Source organism: Erinaceus europaeus, chromosome 13 (assembly GCF_950295315.1).
Source record: "Erinaceus europaeus chromosome 13, mEriEur2.1, whole genome shotgun sequence".
NCBI classification, from domain to species: domain Eukaryota; kingdom Metazoa; phylum Chordata; class Mammalia; order Eulipotyphla; family Erinaceidae; genus Erinaceus; species Erinaceus europaeus.
The window spans coordinates 55,435,239-55,460,955 of NC_080174.1; the positions used below are offsets into that span (position 1 = coordinate 55,435,239).

The 25,717-nt window shown below is 41.5% G+C and overlaps 1 protein-coding gene and 1 long non-coding RNA gene across 2 annotated transcripts in view; one reads left to right on the plus strand and one right to left on the minus strand.

Annotated features, from left to right (window-relative positions):
- Positions 1 to 18,743, plus strand: part of FAF1 (Fas associated factor 1) — a 347,080-nt gene extending 328,337 nt beyond the window's left edge. The window contains exon 19 of the mRNA XM_007536689.3: positions 18,485 to 18,743. Within this exon, the coding sequence (XP_007536751.1) occupies positions 18,485 to 18,568 (84 nt within the window). The 3' untranslated portion in view covers positions 18,569 to 18,743. The remainder of the gene's footprint in view (positions 1 to 18,484) is intronic.
- LOC132542837 (uncharacterized) overlaps positions 1 to 25,717 on the minus strand; it is a 56,208-nt gene that overhangs the window by 19,445 nt on the left and 11,046 nt on the right. Inside the window, exon 3 of the long non-coding RNA XR_009553805.1 lies at positions 15,016 to 15,092. This is a non-coding gene — a long non-coding RNA (uncharacterized LOC132542837). The remainder of the gene's footprint in view (positions 1 to 15,015; positions 15,093 to 25,717) is intronic.

Consider the following 25,717-nt stretch of genomic DNA (forward strand, 5'->3'; position numbering starts at 1 on the left):
GCCTCACTTCTGGGCTCTCAATTCTATTCCACTGGTCGGTGTGTCTATTCATGTTCCAGTACCAAGCAGTTTTGATGACAATGGCCCTATAATACAATTTGAGATCTGGGAGTGTGATGCCTCCGGTTCTGTTTTTTTTTCTCAAGATTTTTTTGGCAATTCTAGGTCTTTTCTGGTTCCAGATAAACATTTGTAGCATTGGTTCTGTTCTCCTAAAAAATGTGCTTGGGATCTTGATGGGGATAGCATTAAATTTGTAGATAGCTCTGGGCAGTATATTCATTTTGATGATGTTAATTCTTCCAAACCATGAACATGGAATATCTTTCCACTTCTTGTGTCTTTTTCAATTTCCTTGAGTAGTGACTCATAATTTTTAGTATACAAGTCTTTCATTTCTTTGGTTAGGTTTATTCCCAGATATTTTATTGTTTTTGTTGCTATAGTAAAAGGAATTGATTTCTGAATTTCAGTTTCTTCTAACTTAGTGTTTGCATAGAGGAATGCCACTGACTTTTGAATGTTAATTTTATAGCCTGACACCTTACTGTATTTCCTGATGATTTCCAAAAGCTTCTTGCTGGATTCCTTAGGGTTTTCTATGTATACTATCATGTCATCTGCAAATAGAGAGTTTGACTTCTTCTCTTCCAATATGTATGCTTTTAATTCCTTGCATGTGCCTGATTGCTATGGCAAGAACATCCAACACTATGTTGAATAGTGATGGTGATTATGGACATCCCTGTCTAGTACCTGATCTGAGGGGAAATGCTTAATCATGGAATTTTTAAAAAAATATTTATTTATTCCCTTTTGTTGCCCTTGTTGTTTTTATTGTTGTAGTTATTACTATTGTTGTTATTGATGTTGTCATTTTTGGATAGGACAGAGAGAAATGGAGAGAGGAGGGGAAGACAAAGAGGGGGAGAGGAAGATAGGCACCTCAGACCTGCTTCACTGCCTGTGAAGCGAATCTCCTGCAGGTGGGGAGCGGGGGCCTGAACTGGGATCCTTATGCCGGTCCTTGCACTTTGCGCCTCGTGTGCTTAAACTGCTGCGCTACCGCCCAGCACCCAATCATGGAAATTTTTTAAGTACAAGAAAAGTTAGGAGTTTTACTCATAATCTACATAAAAGTCTTTTATTTTTCTTTCTGTTTTTCTTAGTGATATGAAGGAGAGACCCAGATGAAATGGTCCATAAAGTCTACTAGGTGTTGGGTGATGTTATTTTTAGCTTACAATTGAGAAGTATGGGTGTTTTAGATGTTAAATGACTTGCTCAAGGATATATATGCAGATATCTTTGCTGGTGGCACAGTGGATAAAATATTGTATTCTCAGTCACAGCGTCCTGAGTTTAAATCCCAGCATTGCATATCACAGAGTGATGCTCTGTTTCTCTCTCTCCTCCACCATTAATAAATCTTACCCCCAAAAAAGGAGAGAGAGTATACATGTAGAGGCATAATTCAGAACCCACCAGTGCTTTTTTCTTCTTTACTGCCTCTCTTACTAGTACATCACCCATGTGTGGTGATGAGACAGTAGTCAGGGTTGCTCAGAAATTTGTTAAATGAAGGTAACCAGTTAACATGCTTCTTTCATTTGTCTCTTAGTCCCCTGTTACAAACACAGTAGATAGTGCTGTAAGCCCATCTAAAAAGTTGACAAATAAGATCAAAAGGGGAAACACTAAGCAGAACTTGGGACTGGAGTTGGTGTATTGCACCAAAGTGAAAGACTCTGGGATGGGGGTGGGAAGGTCCAGGTCCTAGAACATGATGGCAGAGGAGGACCTAGTGGGGGCTGTACTGTTATATGTAGATGTTATGCATGTGCAAACTATTGTATTTTACTGTCAACTGTAAAACATTAATACCCCAATAAAGAGATTTAAAAAAAAAAAAAGCATCCTAAAAGCCTTTTATACAAGATCCCAGCTGTATTATATGATATCAGACTCTGAAGGTGTAGCATGTCCCTAGATCAGCTTTCCGGCCTTTTTCAAATCACTGCATATTGAAAATGTTTGTGTGCCTCATTGGGGTAATTATTCTAGGTTCAGGAGCAGTGTCATCCCAACCCTGAGATTTCTGATTGCCTCAGAGGATGAAGAGATCAGTATCTTGGCACACCTGCTTCCTGACATACTACTGGGGCTAATCTGCACTAGATTTTCTTTGCCATACTCAAGAATCCTCATGCATGAATTTTCCTATGCTCTGTTTATTAAGCTTTCCAGGAACAGGGAGCTTGCAAAACATTCTATAAAATAGGACTTCTTTTATTTACTTTAAAATATGTTTTACAGAGCCTGGTGGTCTGATCTTGGGAATTGGCTTCCCAGGATGAGGAAATATGCCTGTTCTCATTCTTCTTATTGTCTTTTTTTTATTATTATCTCATGCTTTTTGTGTTCATTCTATAATTTTGGATCTCCCGTTTCCCTCCCTTTCCACTCCTTTTCCCCTCAGTCCTGCCTTGGCCTGTATTGATAAAAAACTCCTTTATTCCCTTTAGGATCTTATATTGCTTAGTAGTACAGTGACCAAATCCACCACCAGAGATACCAATACTAGATGAGAGTTATATCTTTATCTGATGCGTAGGGCCTCCTTGACAGCATACTAAATTTGAGGGTCATTTTGACATAAATAACACTTTAGAGTTGAGTTGGTGACTGTCATGATGCGACGTGGAGGAAAGAGAGAGAGAGAGAGAGAGAGAGAGAGAGAGAGAGAGGAGATCCAGAGCGGAGAGGGAACACAATTCTTTATTCGCGCTGGCACCTCAGAGTTGGGTGAGAGTGCAGTGGTTCGGGCCACTTGGAGCTAGCCAAAATGGCAGCCTCACGCAGCAACCTTCCCTGCATCTAATCACCGAAGTGAAAAGCGGGCAAGAGAGCAACAGGCGGAAGAAGAAGGGCTTTATAGGGCAAAAACCGGGAGTGACGAGCCGGGACAGGATTGGTTGGGAAAGGCACTCCGAGAATGTCCCAACTCTCACGGGAACTGGCAATAGCCCGAGGGGACAACATGGCAGATGTGACTGCATCTGCACAATTTCCCAGCAGGTGACCCCATTAAATAAGTCATCTAAATGTACAGGCTGAGACTAACTCAGATGTAGTTCTAAACCTACCATGAATAACCTTGGTTAAGTGCTTTCTATTCACTAGGTTTTTCCTGTCCCTGACTCTTACAGAGGTAACCTCTATAGACTTCCCAGTTACAACAGTCACTGGACTAAGATAATTGAGACACAAGATGAGTGAGATTTGTCCAAATGTTTGGGGTGATAACATACTACTATGCAAAGATTTGTGCTTCAGTTACACAGAGAACAGGAAGCTTAGGATAAATTGTGCAGTGTGTGATTAAAATACCAAATTTATCTCATGAAGTGGTTAAGTACATATGTTTTGAAACCGAGTCGAGTTTTTAATCCTTGCCCTGCCAGTTCCTGTCTGTGCAGTCTTAGGCAGGTTATATAATCTCTGAACTTTTCGTTATTTTTGAAGCAGCAGCAATAGTGCCTTCCTCATAGTCTTGTATAGTTCTTATAAAGCACTTAGTAGTTAACACCTAGTGAATTTCTTAAAAAATGCCAACTATTATTATATGATAATAAATAAAGGATAAAACAAAGGATAGTGCAGCCTACAAATAGTTTCTCTTTGTCACCTTAGTTTTTTCTCTTTTCCTCTCTTTCTGTTCTGCCTTTAACTTTTATTTCACTCTCCCTTCTTCCCACCTAAGAAATGTCAAGGGAAGAGAATGTCTTGCAGGACAAAATTGTTGTGACTCATTGCAGCCACTCTATGCTTTGCAGTTACAGAAGTCCACCCAACCTCACTCTCTAGCACCCATTCCTACCAGTTTTATAATGAGAAGAAGAGCATTTGCCTCTAGTTTTGGTGCTCTCCCCTCAGTGCCACTTCTTCCCTATGGGCCAATGAGACTGGTTGGTCCAAAAAGTATTCAGGAAGCTGGGATGGAAATAAACCATAGAGTAGTCCTATAGTAGAACACTAAGAGAATGTAAGTCTCTTTTGGGGTTACATTACCACCTGTATCAATTGTCGAGAAGTTGCTAGGAGCTGCAGTTAGTGTTGATAAAGACCAGCAGTCCTTTATGCTTGCAAAATACTTTACAGCTAACTAGGGCTTTTTCACACCCTGATCAGCACAAGACCAACACATCAGCTCTTAAGTTCTTCCTCTGATACTTGGGGGTAACAGCCCTCTTAAGGGATTCCCACCTCATCAAAGGGTGTTTAAAGAAAATGGACAGTTAGCTATTAGTAACAAACGATAGCCTATGTTCCTGTGGGGAACAAAAGCCTGTACCACAGCAAGGATATGAGCAATGTCAGAGCTGCAATGTGCCTGTTCTCTTTATGCCTAAAAAAAAAGCCTGTTAGTCCTGTTCACTACTCCATGTTTAGAAATAGGATCAGAGGGTAAGAGGCAGTGAAGGGTAATGCATCAGATGCAGGATGGAAATTCACACAAATTCTGGCCTTATCTTTCCTAGCTATATAATGTTAGGCAAGTCCCCTAACCACTTTTTCCCTCAGAATTCACCTATAAAATGGGACTAGCAGAGTACTTATTTATCTCACAGAATCAGTGTAAACATTAGACAGTATATAGAATGAGTAATATAATATTTGACATTTAGAAAATGCCAGATACCTGCTAACTTTTTGGTGGTGGTGACAATAATTTTTTGAGGGAATTAATAGTTTATAGTCGACAGTAGTTACAGTAGTTGGTACATGTGTAACATTTCTCAGTTTTCTGCATAAAACTAACCCCCCCAGGTCTTCCTGCACCATCATACTCCAAGGACCTGAACCTCCCACACATACAGAGTCCAAACCAAATCCAGTGCAAACTCAACTTCTGTCTGTGATCATGTGAGATCATTGTTTTTTTAACTTATGATATTTAATAAACATGTTTTTCTAATAGGAAAACATAGTAAATTACTCATGCATGCTAAAAAAAATTGGTTGTTTTCCCCAATTCAAAGTAAGTGCAGATTTTGGACAGAAACTAAAGTACAGATATTCAGCTTCACTGTAATCTGGGAATTTACACATTGAGCCAATAACTGGCTCATAACTAGAAAGAGCATAGGATTTGAAGTGAAAGCTCCACCAATTTCTATTTGGGTGTCCACATGTAAGTAATGGCTTTTCAGTGCCCCAGCCCTGAACACAGCACTATTTGGACCTTTTAACTCAAAAACCATTTGGCTTTAGAAAAGGAAAGTAAAGATACTGAGCTCATATTCTTCTCTTACACTAACAAGCAGGAGAGTTTTTTTCCTCAATCCAATGTGATATAGGTAGATCATCTAAGTGTAGAAGTACGAATATGTAAGAAATGTTCCGCTGGCTGGTTACCTTAGCTTTATCTTACTGAAATCTCACAACTTTGGATGGAAAAGAAAGGTGTAAATTTTTATAAATAAACAATATGCAGGAAAGGTAAGTAACATAGGCATGGTTATCAGATAGCTAAGAAATTATAACTATGGGAATTCAACCCAGGTCTCCCTCCCTAGATCACACTCGGCCATTGAGATCATTGGGGAGTTCATGTCACACAGGACGTATCTGCAACAACATAAAGAAGGCATTGAATCATAATAACTTCCCTGTGCTGACACTGTGATAACTATTTTAAGCCCTTTAACAGCCCTGTTTACTCATTGGAGAAAGAAACTGGAACTCTGAGTGTTTTATTGATGTATTGGATAACAGGTGAAATTTAAACACAAGTGTTTATTGTTTCTAAGATCAAACTGCAGCCCAGTTGAATTACTAATCCCCTCATTTTGAAAGTACAAAAACTAAATTTTAGAGACGGAAAAGGGCTTGTCCAAAATTACACCACTAGTGCTAATACAACACTTACAGAGTGGATATTCCTTTCAGGGTTACATTACCACCTGCTGCAAATGAAGAGAAGTTGCTAGGTGCTAAAGCTGGTGTTGTGATTGATGGTGATGGTAATAAAGACTGAATAGCTCTCATGCTTGGAAAAAACTTGACAGTTACCTAAGCTTTAGGGTTTTATTGTTTGTTTATTTGCTTGTTTGTTTCCAGTCATCACCAGGGCCTCAGTAATCAGAGTTCTCTTTTTCACTCAGAGCTAGAAAGAGATTCCCACAGCACCAAAGCTTCCTGCAGTGCAAGGGGAACCAGGTTTGAACTTGAGTCACATACACATGACCAGCATATCAGCTCTTTAAGTCCAGCCTCTGTTACTGTATAAGGGTAATAGCCCTGTTTATGGATTCCCAGCTGAAACTTAGACATTCTGGCTCCAACAATATTAGATAATATATAACCTTTACCATCAATACAAAAGAGCATAGAAGAGGGAGAGCTTACTTTGAGGACTGAAAGGTGAGGGAGAACTTGCAGAATAAAATGATCCATTAACTAAAGAGGGAAATTTGTTGTGATGTGTCTGTGTCAGGAATAGATAGGACCTGGTTATCTTTCACAGTGGTGGGAGGAACAAGAAGGGAAAGGGGATTTGATGAGCTTCTAGTGTTTTCTCTCTGTGAGGGCTACAGAGGGCTTGCAGTTTTCTGCCAGTGTAGCAAAGGGTTTCTCCAAACTGTGCCAGGCTCTCTGCTCACAGCATTGCCACAACAGTCTAGAAAGGGGAAACGGGGAAGTTGTTGATCATCAGAAAGGACCAAATTTCTAGAGAAAATAGGGTGGTTTGTTTGTTTGTCCCCCTCCCCCTTGAAGATGTTGAAAATTTCTGAAGAGAAAATTCTACTCTAAAGGGAGTCAGTCAGGCGGTAGTGCAGCGGGTTAAGCGCACGTGGCGCAAAGTGCAAGGACCGGCGTAAGGATCCCAGTTCAAGCCCCCAGCTCCCTACCTGCAGGTGAGTCAGCTCCCCACCTGCAGGGGAGTTGCTCCACAGGCGGTGAAGCAGGTCTGCAGGTGTCTATCTTTCTCTCCCTCTCTGTCTTCCTTTCCTCTCTCCATTTCTCTCTGTCCTAACAACGATGACATCAATAACAACAATAATAACTACAACAACAATAAAAGACAATAAGGGCAACAAAAGGGAAAATAAATAAATAAAATTAAAAATATATATATATATATATATTTTTTTTTTTTTTTTTTGAGAAAATGGTGCTGGTTTTTGCTTCCCTGTTCTACATGCTAAACTTGAAGGTTCTAAGTCAGGGAGTTCAAGGGAGAAACTCAGTCAAGACTACTTGTCAAAAGTGAGGGAGTTCAATGGAAATTACCAGCAAGCCAAGTCGGAAGCATGGATTCTAATTCTTCCTCTACCACTTATATTTTGTGATCATAGGAAAATACAATATCTGAGTCTTTGGGCCAGGAGGTAGTTCAGCCATCTAATTGAGTGCACATGTTACTATGCCCAAGGACCCAGGTTCAAGCCCCCATCCCTAGTTGCAGGTAGTGGGGGGGGTGGAGGCTTCACAGGCAGTAGAGCAGTGCTAACTGGTGTCTCTTTGCCTCTATCTCCTCGTCCCCCTCTCAATTTCTCCCCCCGCCAATTTCAGTTCTATCAAATAAAATGAAAAGGATAAAATGGCCACCAAGAGTGGTGAATTCATAATACCAGCACTGAGCTGGAGGCAAAATAAGATAAAAATTAAAATCTAACCTAGTATGTTTTTTTAATTTAATTTTTTTTAGCAGTTTAAGTTTTACAGTGAAATTGAGCAGACCATGCAGTGTTCGTATACACCCCTACCCCAACCCATGCACAAACTCCCCACAATTGTCTTCCACTGCCAGAAGGTACATTTGTTATAATGTGCTCATGAAGCTTTTATTTATGTATTTATTTTATTTGATAGAAAAGAGAGTAATTGAGAGGGGGAGGGGAGGTAGAGAGAAAGAGAGATACCTGCAGATCTGCTTCTCTGCTCATGAAGCTTCTCTCCTGTAGGTGGGGACCAGGGGCTCAAACCTGGGTCCTTTAGTGTGTATGCTGAACCAGTGCACCACCACCCAGCCCCCAGTTGTTGGAATGTGAACCTACATTTATCACATTATCACAACCATCCAAAGTACATAATTTACATTAGGGTTCACTTTTGGTGATGTGCATTTTGTGGATTTAAACAAATGTGTAATGCCATGTATCTAACATCATACTATAATTATATTATTTATACATGACAAATCCAAGGTAGGTATACAAAGAGCTGTTTGATAAATCAAGTCCCAGATATCAAACAATAGTATTTCCTGAGCTGCTCCAGCCCGTGTCGTTCTAGGTGACTATGCTCCATATTGCAGCCACTCAGCACAGACACTGTTGTGTTGCACTTAACAGGTTCTGTGGCACACATCATATATCAAAGGAGTGGACTGTTAGGAAACTTAAGAGCTTCAGTTCCAGATGTTAAAAGTCAGTGTTACTAACTGCTAAGTATTAGTGGTGTATTAGGATGGTCAGAAAAATAAGACTTTGAATTCTGTATAAACTACACTTATTATAGAGAATAGGTTCTTATTGTGAGCTGCCTCTAACTTATTTCCCTTATTAAACAAGTCTGCTGATTCATGTCAAAGCTCAAGGACATAAAGTACAAGACTTAAAAAGGCCCACATGTGAAGGCTTGTTATGTAAGATTTGGATTTCAATATTCTGGAGAACTTTTACTTAGTTTTTATTGAGGTAATGTTAAACAACATTTTTTATGTTTATGGGGTACATTTACACACCTCTTAAATATATGTCCACATACCACACCTATTACTCCACCTCAGACCACTGGAACCCCTCCCTTTTCCATATTAACCTTCTTCCCCCCCCCTCCAAGCCCCCGAAAAAGATATAGCCTTTTCAAGCAATCTTCACTTAGGAGAATGCATTTAATGTTCCTCCGTGTCTCTTCATGGCTTGAAAGCTCATTTCTTTCTGTCACTGAATAATATTCCATTGTCTGGACATACCTTAATTTGCCCATTTGCCTACTGAAAGACATCTTGTTTGCTTCCAATATTGGTACTTAATTGGTATTTATGAATGAAAGTGCTATAAACATCTGTATGCAGATCTTTGTGAGGATGTAGCTTGTCAGTTCCTTTGGATAAATACAAGGAGTGTTATCACTGGACTATATAGTAAGAATAGGGTTAGTTTTATAAGAAATATCAAACTCCCTTCCAAAGTGACTATGTAATCTGCATTTCAGTGAGAGTTCCTGTTGTTCCACATTCTTGCCAGTACATGATGTTTCCATTATTCAGAATTTTGGCATATGTAATGGGTGTGTAGGTGTATCTCACTGTTATTGTAATGCACATTTTCCTTATGGCTTTTCTTTCCAAGGGCTTTTTTTTTTTCTTTTGTCATTAATTTATCTCTTTTGATGGGATCTTTTTATGGCTTTTAGCCCTCTCTTTTACCCTCAGATAAAAAAGGAAAGACAGCACAACATCAGAGCTTTCCCTAGTGCCAAGGCACTTCACATATATATGCTGTCAGGGTTTGAACCTGGGCCACATGCATATGAAGGCACATGTCCTCCCTATTGAGCTATCTCTCCAGTCCAATTTTTTGTTGGGTTATTACCTTTCTTAGCAAGTTTTAAGAGCTCTTTTGTATATTTTGAGTAATGATTCTTTACTAAATGAGTCTCTTGCAAATATTTTACCCCAGCCTGTGACTCATCTCTTCATCTTCTTGACAGTGTCTTTTACAGAGCTGAAGTTTTTAATTTTAATGATGTTCATCTTATCAATTATTTCTTACATGTACTGTGACATTGATGTTGAATCTAAAAAGTCATCACTGTAACCAAGATTATCTAGACTCTCTCCTATGTTATCATAAAGAAGTGTTATATTTTTGCAATTTATACTGAAGTTTGTTATGATCCATCTCTAGTTTTTTGTTTGTTTTTTAAGATTTCATTATTTGCATATAACATGAAAGAGTAGAGAGACCTAGAGCACCACTGTGGAATAGGCCAGGGATCAAACTCTGAATCTCATGCTTAAAGGTTTAAAACTACCCATATCCCAGACCACTGTAATTAATTTTTACAAAAATTGTATCATCTGCATCTTAATTTATCTTTTTTTGGGAGTTGGGCAGTAGCACAATGGGTTAAGCGCACATGGCGCAAAGCGCAAGGACCAGCATAAGGATCCCGGTTCAAGCCCCTAGCTCCCCACTTGAAGGGGAGTCACTTCAAAGGTGGTGAAGCAGGTCTGCAGGTGTCTGTCTTTCTCTCCCCCTCTCTGTCTTTCCCTCCTCTCTCCATTTCACTTTGTCCTATCCAACAACAATGATATCAGTAACAACAACAACAATAACAACCATAAGAAACAAGGGCAACAAAAGGGAATAAATAAATATTTTTAAAAATTACTAAAAATCCATCTTTTTGTATGTGGATTTTCAAGCATCATTTATTAGACCTTTCATTTTTTTAAATGTGAAGATATTTTGTTCAGACTTCCTTTTATTCAACCTCAAAATGAAAGTATTATCTAAGCAAAATTAAAATAATCTTGATAGAACCTATCTTACCAGATTGAGACTTAATATGTATGTAAATATCTTGCAAACTACAAAGTTCTATGTAAAAATCATTGCTACTATTATATTTAATACTGTTCAGCTTCTGCCCTCAAGTAGCTCCTAGCCTATAGTAGTAATATATTTATGCTCAAGAGCGAGAAAGGAATTGAATGGTATGGTTAGAAAGAACCTCAAAACAAAAGTGAATAACCCCAGTATAGAGTACTGCATCACCCTTATTAACCAGGCAACCTTGGCTAAGTCACATAACTACTCTCAGCCTCAGACTGCCCACTTATGAAATGAAAGGGTTGGTTAATGTCATATTTAAAGGGTTTTTCCCAAGGTTGGGAAAACTCACCAATAAGAGCACTCATTTATCATACATTGTGGAGTTTGAACCCCAGCACCCATGGAAGAAGAAGCTCCACAGATAGTACAACACTACTGTGATGTCTCTCCTTTTCTGTCTCTCTAACGCTTTTCCACCCATCATTCTAGTAGTCAGTCAATATGATTAATCATCTGTCACATTTATTTACATTTGTCCCCACAGCAATATTAATACTTTTTTTTAGAATAGTAACTGAAGGCATATCTTACGTTCATACTATCAAGATTCATCTAAAAAGAAAAGTTCCATTTGTCAGAGAACATTCTCCATATTTGACAACATGAATTTTTTTTTCACGGAGCTAATTTGCTAAGTAGTGATTTAATGAGAAAATAATATATCCATTCAGGTTTTGTAGTTATAAATCAAGAAGGTTGACTTTTCTTTTCTAACATAGTCAAGGTCAAGCTATACCTCTTATCTAAGAATACAACAGCCGTTTCCCAAGGACTCCCAAAGGATGGGTTTTCCGTGGATTTAGAGAGTCAATAACTCAGTAAAGTCCCAAGTAAATGACAGAACACAAGCTCAGATTGGGTTTTTGTATTCATATTTTATAAACATTTCAGGATTTTTTTTTCTCCTGACCTTTGACCTCTTGCCATTCTTTAAGTAAAGATCTTATATCCTCAATCTTATATTTTTGGTTGGAAACAACTGCAGGATTGTTGACATGAAAATTCTTTGTGTGCTTCCTATTCTTGGCATCACTTCTGGCAGAATAGTCTAGTAGTTAGACATATAGATTCCATAACCGTACTGCCTTGATTCATATTTTAGCTCTACTCTTAAAGAGTTTTGAGACTGTAGACAAGTTCTGTTTACTCCATGCTTCTGTTTTCTCATCTATAAAATGGGTGTAATAAGTGTATTTGCTTCATAACCTACCTGAAGGGCCATTATGGAAATTATTTCATAAATGTAAAGTAATTGGCTTACATGGTACCAATTAAATGCTCAGTTAATGTTAGTTTTTGTTATCATTAGCATCTTTTTTTTTTTTTTTTCTCCTCCAGGGTTATTGCTGGGCTCGGTGCCTGCACCATGAATCCACCGCTCCTGGAGGCCATTTTTTCCCCCTTTTTGTTGCCCTAGTTGTTGCAGCTTCGTTGCGGTTATTATTGCCATTGTTGATGTTGCTTTGTTGTTTGATAGGACAGAGAGAAATGGAGAGAGGAGGGGAAGACAGAGAGAGGGGGAGAGAAAGATAGACACCTGCAGACCTGCTTCACCGCCCGTGAGGCGACTCCCCTGCAGGTGGGGAGCCGGGGGCTCGAACCGGGATCCTTACGCCGGTCCCTGCGCTTTGCGCCACCTGCGCTTAACCCACTGCGCCACCGCCCGACCCCCAACATAGCATCTTCTTAAATAAGCCCCCTTCACTTCTTTTTTGGAATGCTTCTAGGAACAATAGAGAAGGCATTCTTCTTTCCTTTCTCTACCCCCTCACTCCCCCATGGCATCTCTGGTTATTGGAATCAGACACTCAAGTTTGAACCTTATTCTGACTGCACAGCAAAATAACCTGGGTCTGTTGAACTATGACATGGCATTAATTATAGTATGTATATTTCTCCTGACTGTCTTGAGGATTTGTTTTATAATACTATATATAAAGTACTTACAGTAGTTCCAGGTATCTTAGTAGAAGCTCAGTACATAAGTTACTACTATGGTGATTTTTTTTCCCCCTTTTTTTATATTTTTCATTTTGTTGCTCTTGTTGTTTTTTATTGTTGTTGTAGTTATTATAATTGTTGTTATTGATGTCATTGTTGGATAGGACAGAAAGAAATGGAGAGAGGAGGGGAAGACAGAGAGAGGGAGAGAAAGCAGACCTGCTTTACCGCCTGTGAAGCGACTCCCCTGCCCTACTCCCTCTCTGTCTGTTCTTTATGTTCTTCTTGTCCCTTAAAAATAATCACCATAGGGGGCAGGGGAGATAGCATAATGGTTATGCATGAGGCTCATGCCTGAGGCTCCTAAGTCCCAGGTTCAGTCCCCTGCATCACCATAAGCCAGAGCTGAGCAGTGCTCTGGTGTTTCTCTCTGTGTATGTCTCTCTCTGCATTTCGCTCAAAAATAAAATAAATAAAATATTTTAAAAATGTAATAATCACCATAGGGAGCTGGGCAGTAGAGCAGCAGGTTAAGCGCACATGGCGTAAAGGGCAAAGACCGGCATAAGGATCAAGCCCCAGGGTCCCCACCTGCAGGGGAGTCGCTTCACAGGTGGTGAAGCAGGTCTGCAGGTGTCTCTTTCTCTCCCGCTCTCTGTCTCCCCTCCTGTCTCCATTTCTCTCTGTCCTAACAACAATAACTACAACAATAAAACAAGGGCAACAAAAGGGAATAAATAAATAATCACCCTAGGGATAACTACAACAACGATAAAAAACAAGGGGGAGTTGGGCAGTAGCGCAGCAGATTAAGCACAGGTGGCACAAAGCGCAAGGACCGGCAAGAGGATCCCGGTTCAAGCCCCAGGCTCCCCACCTACAGGGGAGTCGCTCCACAGGCAGTGAAGCAGGTCTTCGGGTGTCTATCTTTCTCTCCCCCTCTCTTCCTCTCCTCTCTCCATTTCTCTCTGTCCTATCCAACAACAACGACATCAACAACAATAACTGCAACAACAATAAAAACAAGGGCAACAAAAAGGAAATAAATATTTTTTAAAAAACAAGGGTAACAGAAGAGAATAAATAAATACATATTTAAGGAAATAAAAAACAGACAGAGGAGGAAGAAAGGTAAAAGAGGAGCCAGGAGATAGATAGCTCAACAAGTAGAGCTCATACTTTATCTGTGAGGACCCAAGTTCAAGCCTCCAGCTCCATATGGGAGCATTATACATAGTACCAAGGGAAGGGACTGGTAGAATGAAGTTGTGGTGTCTGTCTCTCACTGTCTCTCCCTCTCTGTCTTTACCTGAAATTAAAGGGGGAAAGAGTTCACTGGGAGCAGTGGAATCATACAGGTGTGAATACCCAGCACTGGAGGTTGGGGGTGTAGCAACCATACCAGCAACTATTGCTCTCTGTTTAAAGTCTTTCTGATCAACTGGGTAATACAACTACTCTGTCTACTTTTTGATTCTTCTGATGTTTATTTATTTTTTATTTCTTTGTTATTACTGTGGGTTCATCATTCCAAGTCGACTTTTCACAGATAGAGACAGAAAGAGAAAAACACCATAGTATCAAAGCTTTCTCCATTGAGGTGGGGGCTGCACTCAGTCTGGGTCCCTCATTATGTCACAAAGCAGGAGCACTATTCCAAGTGAGCCATTTTGTAGACTTTCCTGATATTTAAAGAAGCTGCCACTGCCCTATCCTGCCACTGTAGCAAATGCACCATCACTTCTTAGCACCCTCCCACCAAGGAGACATCTCCCATTCTTCAGTGCTTCCTTAGAAAATGGTTTCTTGGCTCCTTCCTACCAGAAGAAGCCCCTGGCAAGTTCCACCTCTGCTCGGGCACTGCGGGATGCCTTCACACTGGCCACTAACTTGCTGGGAAGAGGCATCACATCCTTCTTCCCCCTAGGTTTCCCACAGCCTGTTTGTCCATGCTAAGAAAATGAAAAGTGATGCAGATTCTTCTTGAAAGTACTGTCTAAAGTGAGCTTCAGAGGGGAGGGGACAAAATATCAGGTAATCTGGGACATGATAGCAAGCAGTCCCAACATAGTCATATTTGCTGTGAAGCTATCCACTGGGTGACACCGCCTCACTGAAGCTGCCAACAGAGATCTCCAGATGCCATGTCAGGGAAAGGTGGTGGGGAAGAAACAAGAAAAACCGCTTGATGTGGATTCTAGGAGGCCTCAAGGGAAGAGCTATTACTTTAACTTAGATGAGAACCCCTACTCAAGACAGTGCTCCAGTCAGCACAGCAAGTCCTCAAATAATGTTTCATTTGTCGTCATTTTGTCATCCATCATGTTGTAGCTGAAGGAAGGGGGGATCCAATCCCAACAAAATTATTTGAGGACTTGCTTTCATCATATAGGGTTTTGCTTAAAGTTTCCAGGAACCTAAGGGCTTTTAAGTGAGGGCTTACTTTAAAGACTGCCACCAGCTGAGCTCTTTCTGCTTGTGATCTTTCACCAACTTGACTCCATTAACTGTCGCAAAAATCTGTAAAGGAGGTAAAATATAATTAATCCCAGTTTACAGGTGGGAAGACTGAGGCTCGCAGATTGTATGTTTTTTTTTTTTCAAGGCCTTTAGTAACAGAGCTGGGATTTGAATTTATATTTGCTTCACTCTTTTTTAACCATTATACTTTGTGAACAGGTTTTTGCCAACTGTGGATCCTTAAAACAAGTGGCAGCCACTTTGAGCCTTTTGTCATTTCACCTACCTTGCTTGATTGCTTTCGGGATTAAACGAGATGGCATTAGCTGTCTGGTATGCAATAAATATCCAATAAACTTTAACTACCACCTTCTTAGATCCTGATTCTCCCATTTAAAAATGACAGGGTAGGGCTGGGGAGACAGCATGATAGTTATGCAAAAGACTTTCATGCCTGAGGCTTGAGCTCCTAGGTTCAATTCTTGGCTCCATTATGAGCCAGAGCTGAGCAGTGCTCTTGTTTTTGTCTCTGTGTCTATCTCTCTGTAGTGCTCTGGTTTTTGTCTCTGTGTCTGTCTCTCTGTATCTCTCTCCTCATTAAAGTATTTTTTTCTTTATTGGCACCAGGGTTATCGCTGGGACTCTGTATCAGTCTTATGAATCCACAGCTCCTGGCAGCCTTTTCTTTTTTTCCCTACTTTATCTTTATTTGACAGGACAGAGAGAAATTGAGAGGGGAGGGTGAATAGAGAGGGAGAGAGAGAGAGACACCTGAAGACCTGCTTTACCGTTCTTGAAGTGTCTTCCTTGCAGGTAGGGAGTGGGAGCTTAAACTAGGATGCTTGTACATGGTGATATGTGCACCACCAGCTGACCCCTAGTAAAGTATTTTTTAAAAATGACAAGGTAAGCCAGGAAATGGTTCAGTGACTACAGCACCGAACATATAACCAACCATGTGGTCACAAGTTCAGTCCTCAGCATCACATGTGCCAGAGTGGTACTCTGATTCTTCCTTTATAACTAATAAATAGATCTTTAAAAAAATGACTGGGAAAATTATGTGGCTTTTCATTTCTCAAACCAAAACTCAGTGTTTGAACCTCTAACCTTACATATCGACAACTCAGGCAGGGTGCAGCTCGGACCCAAGGCTACAGCCTCTTTTGCTTCCTAGCTTATCTTCCTGCCGGCATGCACTATTATAATTTTTGGTTTCTTCCAACAAACATCTTATTTACAAACCACAAATAACAAAGTAGAAGATGCTGAAAGAGCTCTGGCATGTTAATTAAGAACAATAGTGGAAGCAGCTGGGCAGAAAATGCCAACTCTTCGGAAGAGAGGCAGCATAGCTCTGTTTGTTGACAGAAGCTGGTGCAGTATTGTACGGTAATTGGGGAAGTGGGTAAACATTTGCCAGCAGCTTGCCCCCCAGTGCATTGGAAGACAGACAGCAGGCTAGGCCCTCCCCACTGCCTTGTCTGCCCATCTACCCAGAGCCCAAGAGATACCAGAAGAGCAGCTTTGCTCTGGGTTCCTTATAAGCAAAGAGGATTCTGAAGGTGGATGTGTCTCCTTAATGACCCTCCTGGGCATACCAGGTTTCCGTCTGGATACAGTGGAAGATAGTGTTCCTCCTTCAGCTCACCAGCCTGCCTGTGACACTAGTCCCCCTAGGGCCCCCTCTACCCCTTGGCTAGAAGACAGCAGAGCTCTCTCATTGGGTGTGGCTTGAAAGGAGCAGAAGACAAAATTACTTGCCGTGGGTGCTGTAGTCTCACCCACTGGCCCAGAGCTCTTTATCTGACAGCAGGTTGCTCCTGGACTCCCCTTGCACACACTGGAGGGTGTGTGTATGTGTGTGTTGTCTCTGCTTCTAGTTGTTCTCACAGCAGCCATCACTGAACACCTGCTCTATACCTTATGCTAATTATAGATTTTTTTTTTTTGCCTCATTGAATTCTCATGTCAGTTCTATATAAGGTTGATACTAATTCCAAAGTCATAAAGCTAATAGCCAACAAAACTATTATTCAAATCAAAATTTTCCTGATTACAAAACCCACTGTCCTTTGTACTTCTTCTAGTGTTTGCCCTTCTTCCGTAGCCAGTCAACAGCGTCAGGTTGAAAGCTGTCAGGAGCTGTTTGTTGCTGGCTTTGAAAGTGACTGGGATCCATGTGGATTCAGTCAGCTAGGAAGGATCGTCAGTTTCCCCAATGAATGGGTACTCACGGGATGCACCACGAGAAGGTCGATCCAATGCAACCCGTCCTTTGTACTAACCCATCATTTCTCAACTTTTAAAATTCATGTTCTTTTTTATATATATAAGGAGGAAAGTTTTGGTTTATTCTCCCTCAATTTTGGACTCAGAAAACCTTTTGTGTCTTTTTGCTTCTGGCCAGGAGCTCTTAAACCTAATTTTTGATTTCTGTATGGATAGCATATCCCTACTGATCCAAGAAGATTTTGTTTAGCTTTACTCTCTATAGTTCAAATTATAAGGATTCTTTTAATCTCTAACTTTAAAGTCATGTTATGACATTGACTCACTTTTTCTCCAACTAAATATTCCCCTTCTACTATACCTCATCCTACCCCTTCCATCAAGGAGATCAAAGTCTCTGAGGCGGCTCCACTTAGTAGAGGAGATGGCCGTCCGGATCTATTGGTGTACAGTTTTCTGTGGGTAGTGTTAACAGGAAGATCAGCCCCCAAATCTTAGCTCTTGGGATTCAGGTGGTAGTGCAGTGGGTGAAGTGCACGTGGTGTGAAGCACAAGGACCGGCGTAAGGATCCCGGTTCGAGCCCCCGGCTCCCCACCTGCAGGGGAGTCGCTTCACAGGCGGTGAGGCAGGTCTACAGGTATCTATCTTTCTTTCTCCTCTCTATCTTCCCCTCCTCTTTCCATTTCTTTCCTGTCCAACAACAATGACAACATCAATAACAACAATTATAATAACTACAACAACAATAAAAAACAACAAGGGCAACAAAAGGGAAAATAAATAAATTTTTTTTTTTAAATCTTAGCTCTTATTCCATGAAGCAGAAAAGCTCCTTCTGCTACCAGGCGTTACCCAAGCAGGAATGCCCATCAGTTGTTTAGCCAGTACCCTTCCCTAAGAGCTCCCTGTTTGCTGAGCTATACAGGAGTCAAGGACCCACTCACCCAGAATAGGCTTGTGAACCTGTACCTTACGGTCAAATGCTAATTCCTTCACTGAACTCAGAGACCAGACTTCTCTGAGCCCTGACTTTCTCACGTTTAAAATGGAAATAGCAGCACCTACATCACAGGGTGATTTTGAAGATAAAATAAATAATAGATGTGAAAATGCTCATGCCAGAAGATATTAGGCTCAAAAATCATTCCTTGTGTGAATGCTATGTGGAACAAGAAGTGCTTGTTCTAGTCATTTGAATATGTGTTTTCTTTCCTTTTAGATAACCCAGCTGGACCCAAATAAATCATTATTGGAGGTAAAGCTGTTCCCTCAAGAAACCCTTTTCCTTGAAGCGAAAGAATAAACATGGCCCAGCGGTGGAACCAGCCTTCCCTTGACAAGCCAGAGGCCTGCATCAAGAGAAGGGCTCCTAGCCTACCAACCTACATGCTCGTCTCACTGAATTCAAATGTCACACTTCTGCCTCTTGCAAGATTGCTGGAAAAAAAAAAAGTAATAAACATAGCTACTTAAAATTTCCCATGCACGAGTGTATGTTCCCAGCCCACATGACTGAGACTTACAACTCTGTACCCTCCCTTGCCCCCTTTCTCTTCACCCTCATCTAACAAGAAGTACACTGTTCAAGTGTGACTGATCATAAGTGAGTTTTTACCTCTACAGTGCCCATCCTCTCCCCTCTTGAGGGCAGCTCTGTCTGTCCCATGACACCAGGATGCTGTGTACTTGATATGTCTCATCGAGCCAAGGCTCGTGCACTTCTGCCTTTTTACTCTCATGACTGGATTTTTATTTTGTCAGTAATTTTTTTTTGGGGGGAGGGGTTAATGGTTTACAGTCAACAGTAAATTCAGTGTTAGTAGCTATGTAAAATTTCTCAGTTTTCTGAAAAACACTCTAACCTTCCACCTCGGTCCTCCTCCATCATGGACTAGGACCTGAACCCCACCCCACAATGTCCTTTACTTTGGTGCAATACACCAAACCCAGTCCAAGTGTTGTCACCTAATTTTAAGAGGTAGGGGGAGGGGGGAGTCCAGTGGGACTAGTTGGCATGGAGATTAAACATTATAGGAGAAAAAAAAAGCATTTCATTTTGTTGGTGGTACTTTCTGGCTTCTGACTTCTTTACAAAGATGTGTAGTTGTATTTGAGGACTACATTTGACATATATTCAAGATATTTATTTACTGCTGCTGCTTTGGGTGTCTGGGTTCCTTCTAGGAGGTATTGGCTGTTCCACTGCAGCATGGGAAATTGTTTATGTGCATAATATGACTGTTGAGGTAATGTGAAGAGGACCAGTAGTAGGACTTCCTTCTGTATCTGGCCCAGCTGCAGAAAGCTTCTGTTAGGTTTGTATTTTGAGCAACTAGAATGGCATAGATATCGACTCCCAGATTACTGGTCCATCAGCCTACAATGTATTTAGACCTTGTCACAGGGTGTTTTAAGTACAATGTTGATCACACAAGTCTTGTCAGCCACCCATCACCAACCCTAAACTGAATTATATTAGGAACTTGCTCCACTGTTCTATTGTTTTAATATTAGATATTAGACTCCTACATCATGAAGGAAATGAAAATTTTGACTTCGTACATTTGAGAGCAAACTTGGGAACTCAGCTCAGAAAGCTTGTATTGCCTGAACCCATGTATAGCAATTTGGGGTTTGATATAGTTAAATGTGGATTTTTATTAATCTGTGGATTTGGAATTTAGTTAATGAAAGCAGTATTGACACTCTTCATGGTTCATGATTTGTATTCAGAAATATATCTCCATGTCTGTTTTCTCTGTCACCTGTAGGTCGCAATGTTGGCACTTTTCACTATTCAAAAAAGTCTAAGTGTTCAGTTTTTTTTCCCCTGGCCCAAGCAAAGAATTTCTCAGAAGAGTAATAGCTAAGCCTGAGATATGCTAGTCATTTTCCCTCTGGAAATGAACTTTGGTCAAGAAAATTCTACCTTGTCTTTTTTCTGGTGCTCCAGTCAGGAACCTCCCTGCATACTCTCTTAAGAGACGGGTTCCTAACAGACAGTGCTAAGTCTGCTTCCCTATGTACATCTCTAGTCCCAGGGGTCTCTCAAAGCAGGCTGAGAGGGAGGCTGGGGTGGAAGGTAGCCTGAGCACTCCCTGTCCACTTCACTCCCACCTTCCTAGCCTAATGGCCCCATCAGACAGTCATTTATAACACTACAGATGTACAAGGACACCAAGCATTTTTCCATGGAGACCTTGTACTGTAGCTGCCATGGAGAAGCTACAGCCCTGAACTCAGGAGCAGCAGTCATGGTCTGGGAGGTGTGTATGGGGTGGTGGTGGGGGGAACTCGGCTTTCATTTTCATGTTTAACTTGTTCCATCTTACTTGGATTGTTCTCTCCTAACTCCTACACTTCTGCTTCCCAGTAATGTAGACTTTACTCTGAAATTAACTTCATAAAAGTTATTAAATGGGGGGGCAGTAGCACAGTGGGTTAAGTGCAAGGACCGGCATAAGGATCCTGGTTTGAGCCCCCGGCTCCCCACCTACAGGGGAGTCACTTCGCAGGCGGTAAAGCAGGTCTGCAGGTGTCTATTCTCTCCCCCTCTGTCTTCCCCTCCTCCCTTGATTTCTCTCTGTCCTATCCAATAACGAACGATATCAACAACAATAATAACCACAACAAGGCTACAACAACAAGGGGGGGGGTGGCCTCCAGGAGCAGTGGTTTCATGGTGCAGGCATTGAGGCCCAGCACTAACCCTGGAGGCAAAAAAAAAAAAGTTATTAAATGAGTGGTCCAGGTGGTGGCGCAGTGGATAAAGCGTTGGACTCTTAAGCGTGAAGTCCTGAGTTCGATCCCCAGCAGCACATATACCAGAATGATGTCCGGCTCATTCTTTCTCTCCTGTCTTTCTCATTAATAAATAAATAAATAAGATCTTTTAAAATAGTTATTAGATGAGCCACACTTGAAAGTGTATGTTTATATGCCACTTTTAAACATCGTTTTAGAACGTTGTTCTCCTTTCTCAGGCCTATGAATGCCTATCTTTTTAATGCTTTTATTTATTTATTTATTCATTTATTGAATAAAAACATTGAGGGGGGAGGAAAAGATAGGGAGAGAGACAGACAGGCAGCTGCAGCGTTGCTTCACTACTTGTGAAGTGTCTCCCCTCGCAGGAGCGGACCTGGGGCTTGAACCCAAGTCTTTATGCACTGTAGCATGTATGCTCAGCCAGGTGTGTCACAGCCTGGCCCCTGAATTCCTATCTTTAATGTCCCCAGTGCTGAGAAAGAAGGCTTTCTAAATCCCACTGTTCACTCACGGCACTCTTTTACTGAGCTCCAGAACCAGAGACCAGAACAGCTTTATGCCTACAAACACATTTAAATGACTTGCATAAATTTGTGGCCCAAGAAAAACAGTGTGATTTGCTTCTGTGGCCATAAAAATAGCACTGTTCTTTGCATTTCTACCTTTACTGTTCTCTTGTTGGGTTCTATATCCCATCCCCCTGAGGCATTAAAAGTGAGTCCACCAGATTTGTTCAAAGTTAGGGGAAAGCTGTTGTTGGGGGAAGGGAGAGGCACACTTTACCGAGTGCCCCGGTTCAAGCCCCTGGTACCAAGTGAGAGTACCATGCATGGGGGAAACTTCACAGGGCCGGCTGGTGGCTCACCTGGTTGAGCACACTTGTTACATGGGGGAAACTTCACTCAGGAAGCAGTGCTATGGTGCCTCTCCTTTGTGTGTGTCTCTCCCTCTCAGACTCCCTTCTCTTTAATATAGAAAAATGTAAAAAGAGAGACTGCCATGTGTGGTGGGATATTATAGGTGCACAAAGCCCTCATGGACTAGAAAAGGCGGGGGGGGGATGTGCTCAGTGTTCTGCTTAGCTGTTGCTTCTTTGTTTTGTCCAGCAGTTTAAAACTGAAGCTTCAGGATTCCTTGTCAGCCCAGGCCTCGTTCCAGTTCCCTTCTTTGTTTTCTTGGATTATCAACTATGTAGTTGAAACATTCATTTGAAGGCTTCCCACTGCCTCTCAGAAGATGTAGTTTGGGGACCTATCTGGCTTATGTATCTGGATATAGTCATAGTCTGACGCCAGTAGTTTTAAGGGACACAGAGGTGTTGATCTCTGAATTATAAGTATCTAAAGTCTAAATTAGAGCATCTGTCTTTTTTAATGTAGGGTAATAGATCTAGGTTTTTATAAATTTCAGTTGGTGATACAAAAATAAGCTTACACTTGCATTAAATTATCATTCTAAAAAAGTTCCACATGCTGAACTGAGCGTGCCGATCAGTGAAGTGGGTCATTTGTTTGGTTTTGTTGGGCTTTTTGCCCAGGGTTATCACTGGGGCTCCGAGACAGCACTACATCTACCACTCCCAGCAGCCATTTCTGCTTTTTTTTTTTTTAATTACTGTTTTATTTGATAGAAGAGACATTGAGAGGGAATGGGGAGATAGGGAGAGAAAAATCTAAACATCTGCAGATGTGCTTCACCGCTTGTGAAACATCCTCTCTGCAGGTGTGGAGCCGGGACTCAAACTCAGGTCCTTGCACATGGTAATGTGTGGACTTAACTAAATGCACCCCCACCCAGCCCTCAGGATGTTTTTTTTGTTTGTTTTTTGTTTTGTCTGCAGGATTATCACTGGGGCTCAGTGCCTGCACTATGAATCCACTGCTCCTGTGGCTTTTTTTTTTTTTTTTTTTTTTTTTTTGATAAGACAGAGAAATTGAGAGGAGGGAGAGAGAAAGATGCAGACCTGCTTCACCACTTGTTAAGTGTACTTCCTGCAGATGGGGAGCTGGGGGCTCAAACTGGGATCCTTGCACCAGTCCTTGCACTTCATACTATGTGCACTTAACCTGGTGCACCACCGCCCAGCCCCCCTCCCCCTCCCGTGGGTTTTTAAGAGATTATAAATGTGCTGAAAATTTCTGGAAAGCCCAGATGGGTCTTGTTCACATGTGGGATAAGGGCTTAATTGTCTTCATGCTCAGCATCAACAACTGACTCACTTCCACCATTCTAATCAAACCCTCACCTACCCACTTCTGGACCCACAGATGGAATCCTAAATTCAGTAAGTAGTGACTCCCATACATAAGCACTGCACTTGCCTGTCATGTGACCCTGTGAGCCTATTGCATGCAGTGTATCATTTGATCCCTTTAAGGATCCCTAGAGGGAGGAAGATTACGCACACAGTCCAGCAACTGAAGTTCCATCCTTGCTTCTGCCACTCATGCCCTAAAGATGAGTAACTTCTCTGAGTCTCAGCTTCTCAGTAACATTAAGATGGCACTGTACATTTTTTACTCCCTCCTCCACACTCATCATCACAACCACTACAGTCAAGGAAGTCAGGCAAAGAGGGCTATTCCCTTTTTGGGTCACACAGATGGCAAAGGAGTATACTACCCAAGTAAACTATCTTGCTGGCCCAATAATAATGTCTTAATATTGGTGAATGTGTGGTTGGATGGTAGCACACCTGACTGGGCACACATTACCATACCCAAGGACCCTGGCTCAGCCCTGGTCACCACCTACAGAGGGGGAAGCTTCACAAGCAGTGAAGCAGTGCTGCAGATGTCTTTCTCTCCCTGTCTCCTATCTTCTCAATTTCTCTTTTTTTTTCCAATAAAAGGAAAAAATGACCACCGGGTACAGTGGATTTGTAGTTCAGGCCTCAGATAACGCTGGTGGGTGGTGCAGGAGAAGTGAATGCTAAAAGGGGTAAAGTCACATTTTTACAGATAATTCAGCTCTCCAAAAATAACTTACTCATTATGTCCAGAGCCAGAATTTAAGCAATGCCTTTTCTTTTTAAAGCATATACAGTGATTTAGAAGGATCCTTTAGCTTCTACTTTGTTGACATCTCCAAAGTTGGTCCCCTGCTCCTCCATTATATATCCCACTGGGATATAACAATCCCTTCAGACTTAGTTTCTCTTACTTGGGTTATAAAACTGCATCCCGGGAGTCGGGCAGTAGCGCAGTGGGTTAAGCGCACATGGTGCAAAGCACAAGAACCAGCTCAAGGACCCCGGTTTGAGCCCCTGGCTCCCCACCTGTAGGGGGTTTGCTTCACTGGTGGTGAAGCAGGCCTGCAGGTGTCTAACTTTCTCTCTCCCTCTCTGTCTTCCCCTCCTCTCTCCATTTCTCTCTGCCCTATCCAACAACGATGACATCAATAACAACAACAACTACAACAATAAAACAAAAGGGAAAAAAACTGCATCCTAATTGATCTCCCTTTCTCCAGTCCCCTCTTTTAAACCACTCTGTACAACTACCAAAAAGGTCTTTCTAAATATCTGCAAAAGAAAAAAGAAAAGGAGATAAAAGACTAGATGGGGGAGTTGGGCCGTAGCGCAGTGAGTTAAGCACATGTGGCGCAAAGCGCAAGGACCGGCATGAGGATCCTGGTTCGAGTCCCTGGCTCCCCACCTGCAGGGGAGTCGCTTCACAGGTGAAGTAGGTCTGCAAGTCGTTCTCTCCCCCTCGGTCTTCCCCTCCTCTCTCCATTTCTCTCTGTCCTATCCAACAACGATGACATCAACAACAATAAAAACAAGGGCAACAAAAAGGAAATAAAAGAAAACAATTTTTAAAAGACTAGGTTTCACTCGTGGAATATAGAGAATTGAAACACTTGCAAAGAAAACAAAAGTAGCCCATCATTCTTAAAGATTTTAAGAAAACGGGTGGTTATTGGGAACTGAACACTACATGTTGGTATGATATGGAATTATATCCCTGTTATAATCCTGTAAATCACTAATTAAAAATATAACTCGGTTGCAGTCTTGACTAAGACATATAAACTCCATGAGGTAAGTATCCATGACTTGTTTTATTCCTCATCATGTACCTGGTGCTGTGCAGATGCTTGGAAAAGTTAGTGAATACATAATAGCATCTGTATCATGTTTATTGTCTGTCAGGCACTAAATACTTATATTGGCTTATTTAATTTTCACAGTAGGCCTATAAGGTGGAGTTACTACTATCTTCATTTTTAAGAAAACTCAGACAAAAAAGAGTAGATCCTTTGCCTAAGGTCACACAGCTAGTAAAACAAAATCTTGGGAATCCAATAGGCAGTTCAGTTCCAGGGTTCAGGCTATTACCATTGCACTCCACTAATCTCCAAGAGGCCCAAAATGCTCAGGGACAAGTCAGGGATCTCTTCCAGCCCCTCTGCTTGCTTGTAGCAGAGTACTTACCACATTATTGTGTTTATTTCCACAGAAGTCTCACCAAGGGGCCTGGCAGAGGGCATAGACAGTAAATGTCATATAAATGAGTGAATTACAAAACTACCCTATGGGATGGAACTGTTTATTTCTCTCATTGATAAACTGAGGCTTAGGGGGAGGGGTTAAATCAGGGGCCAGGCATGGCACACTTGGCTGAGTGCATACATTACAATACACAAGGGCCTGGGCTCAAGCCCCCAGTCCCCTCCTGCAGGG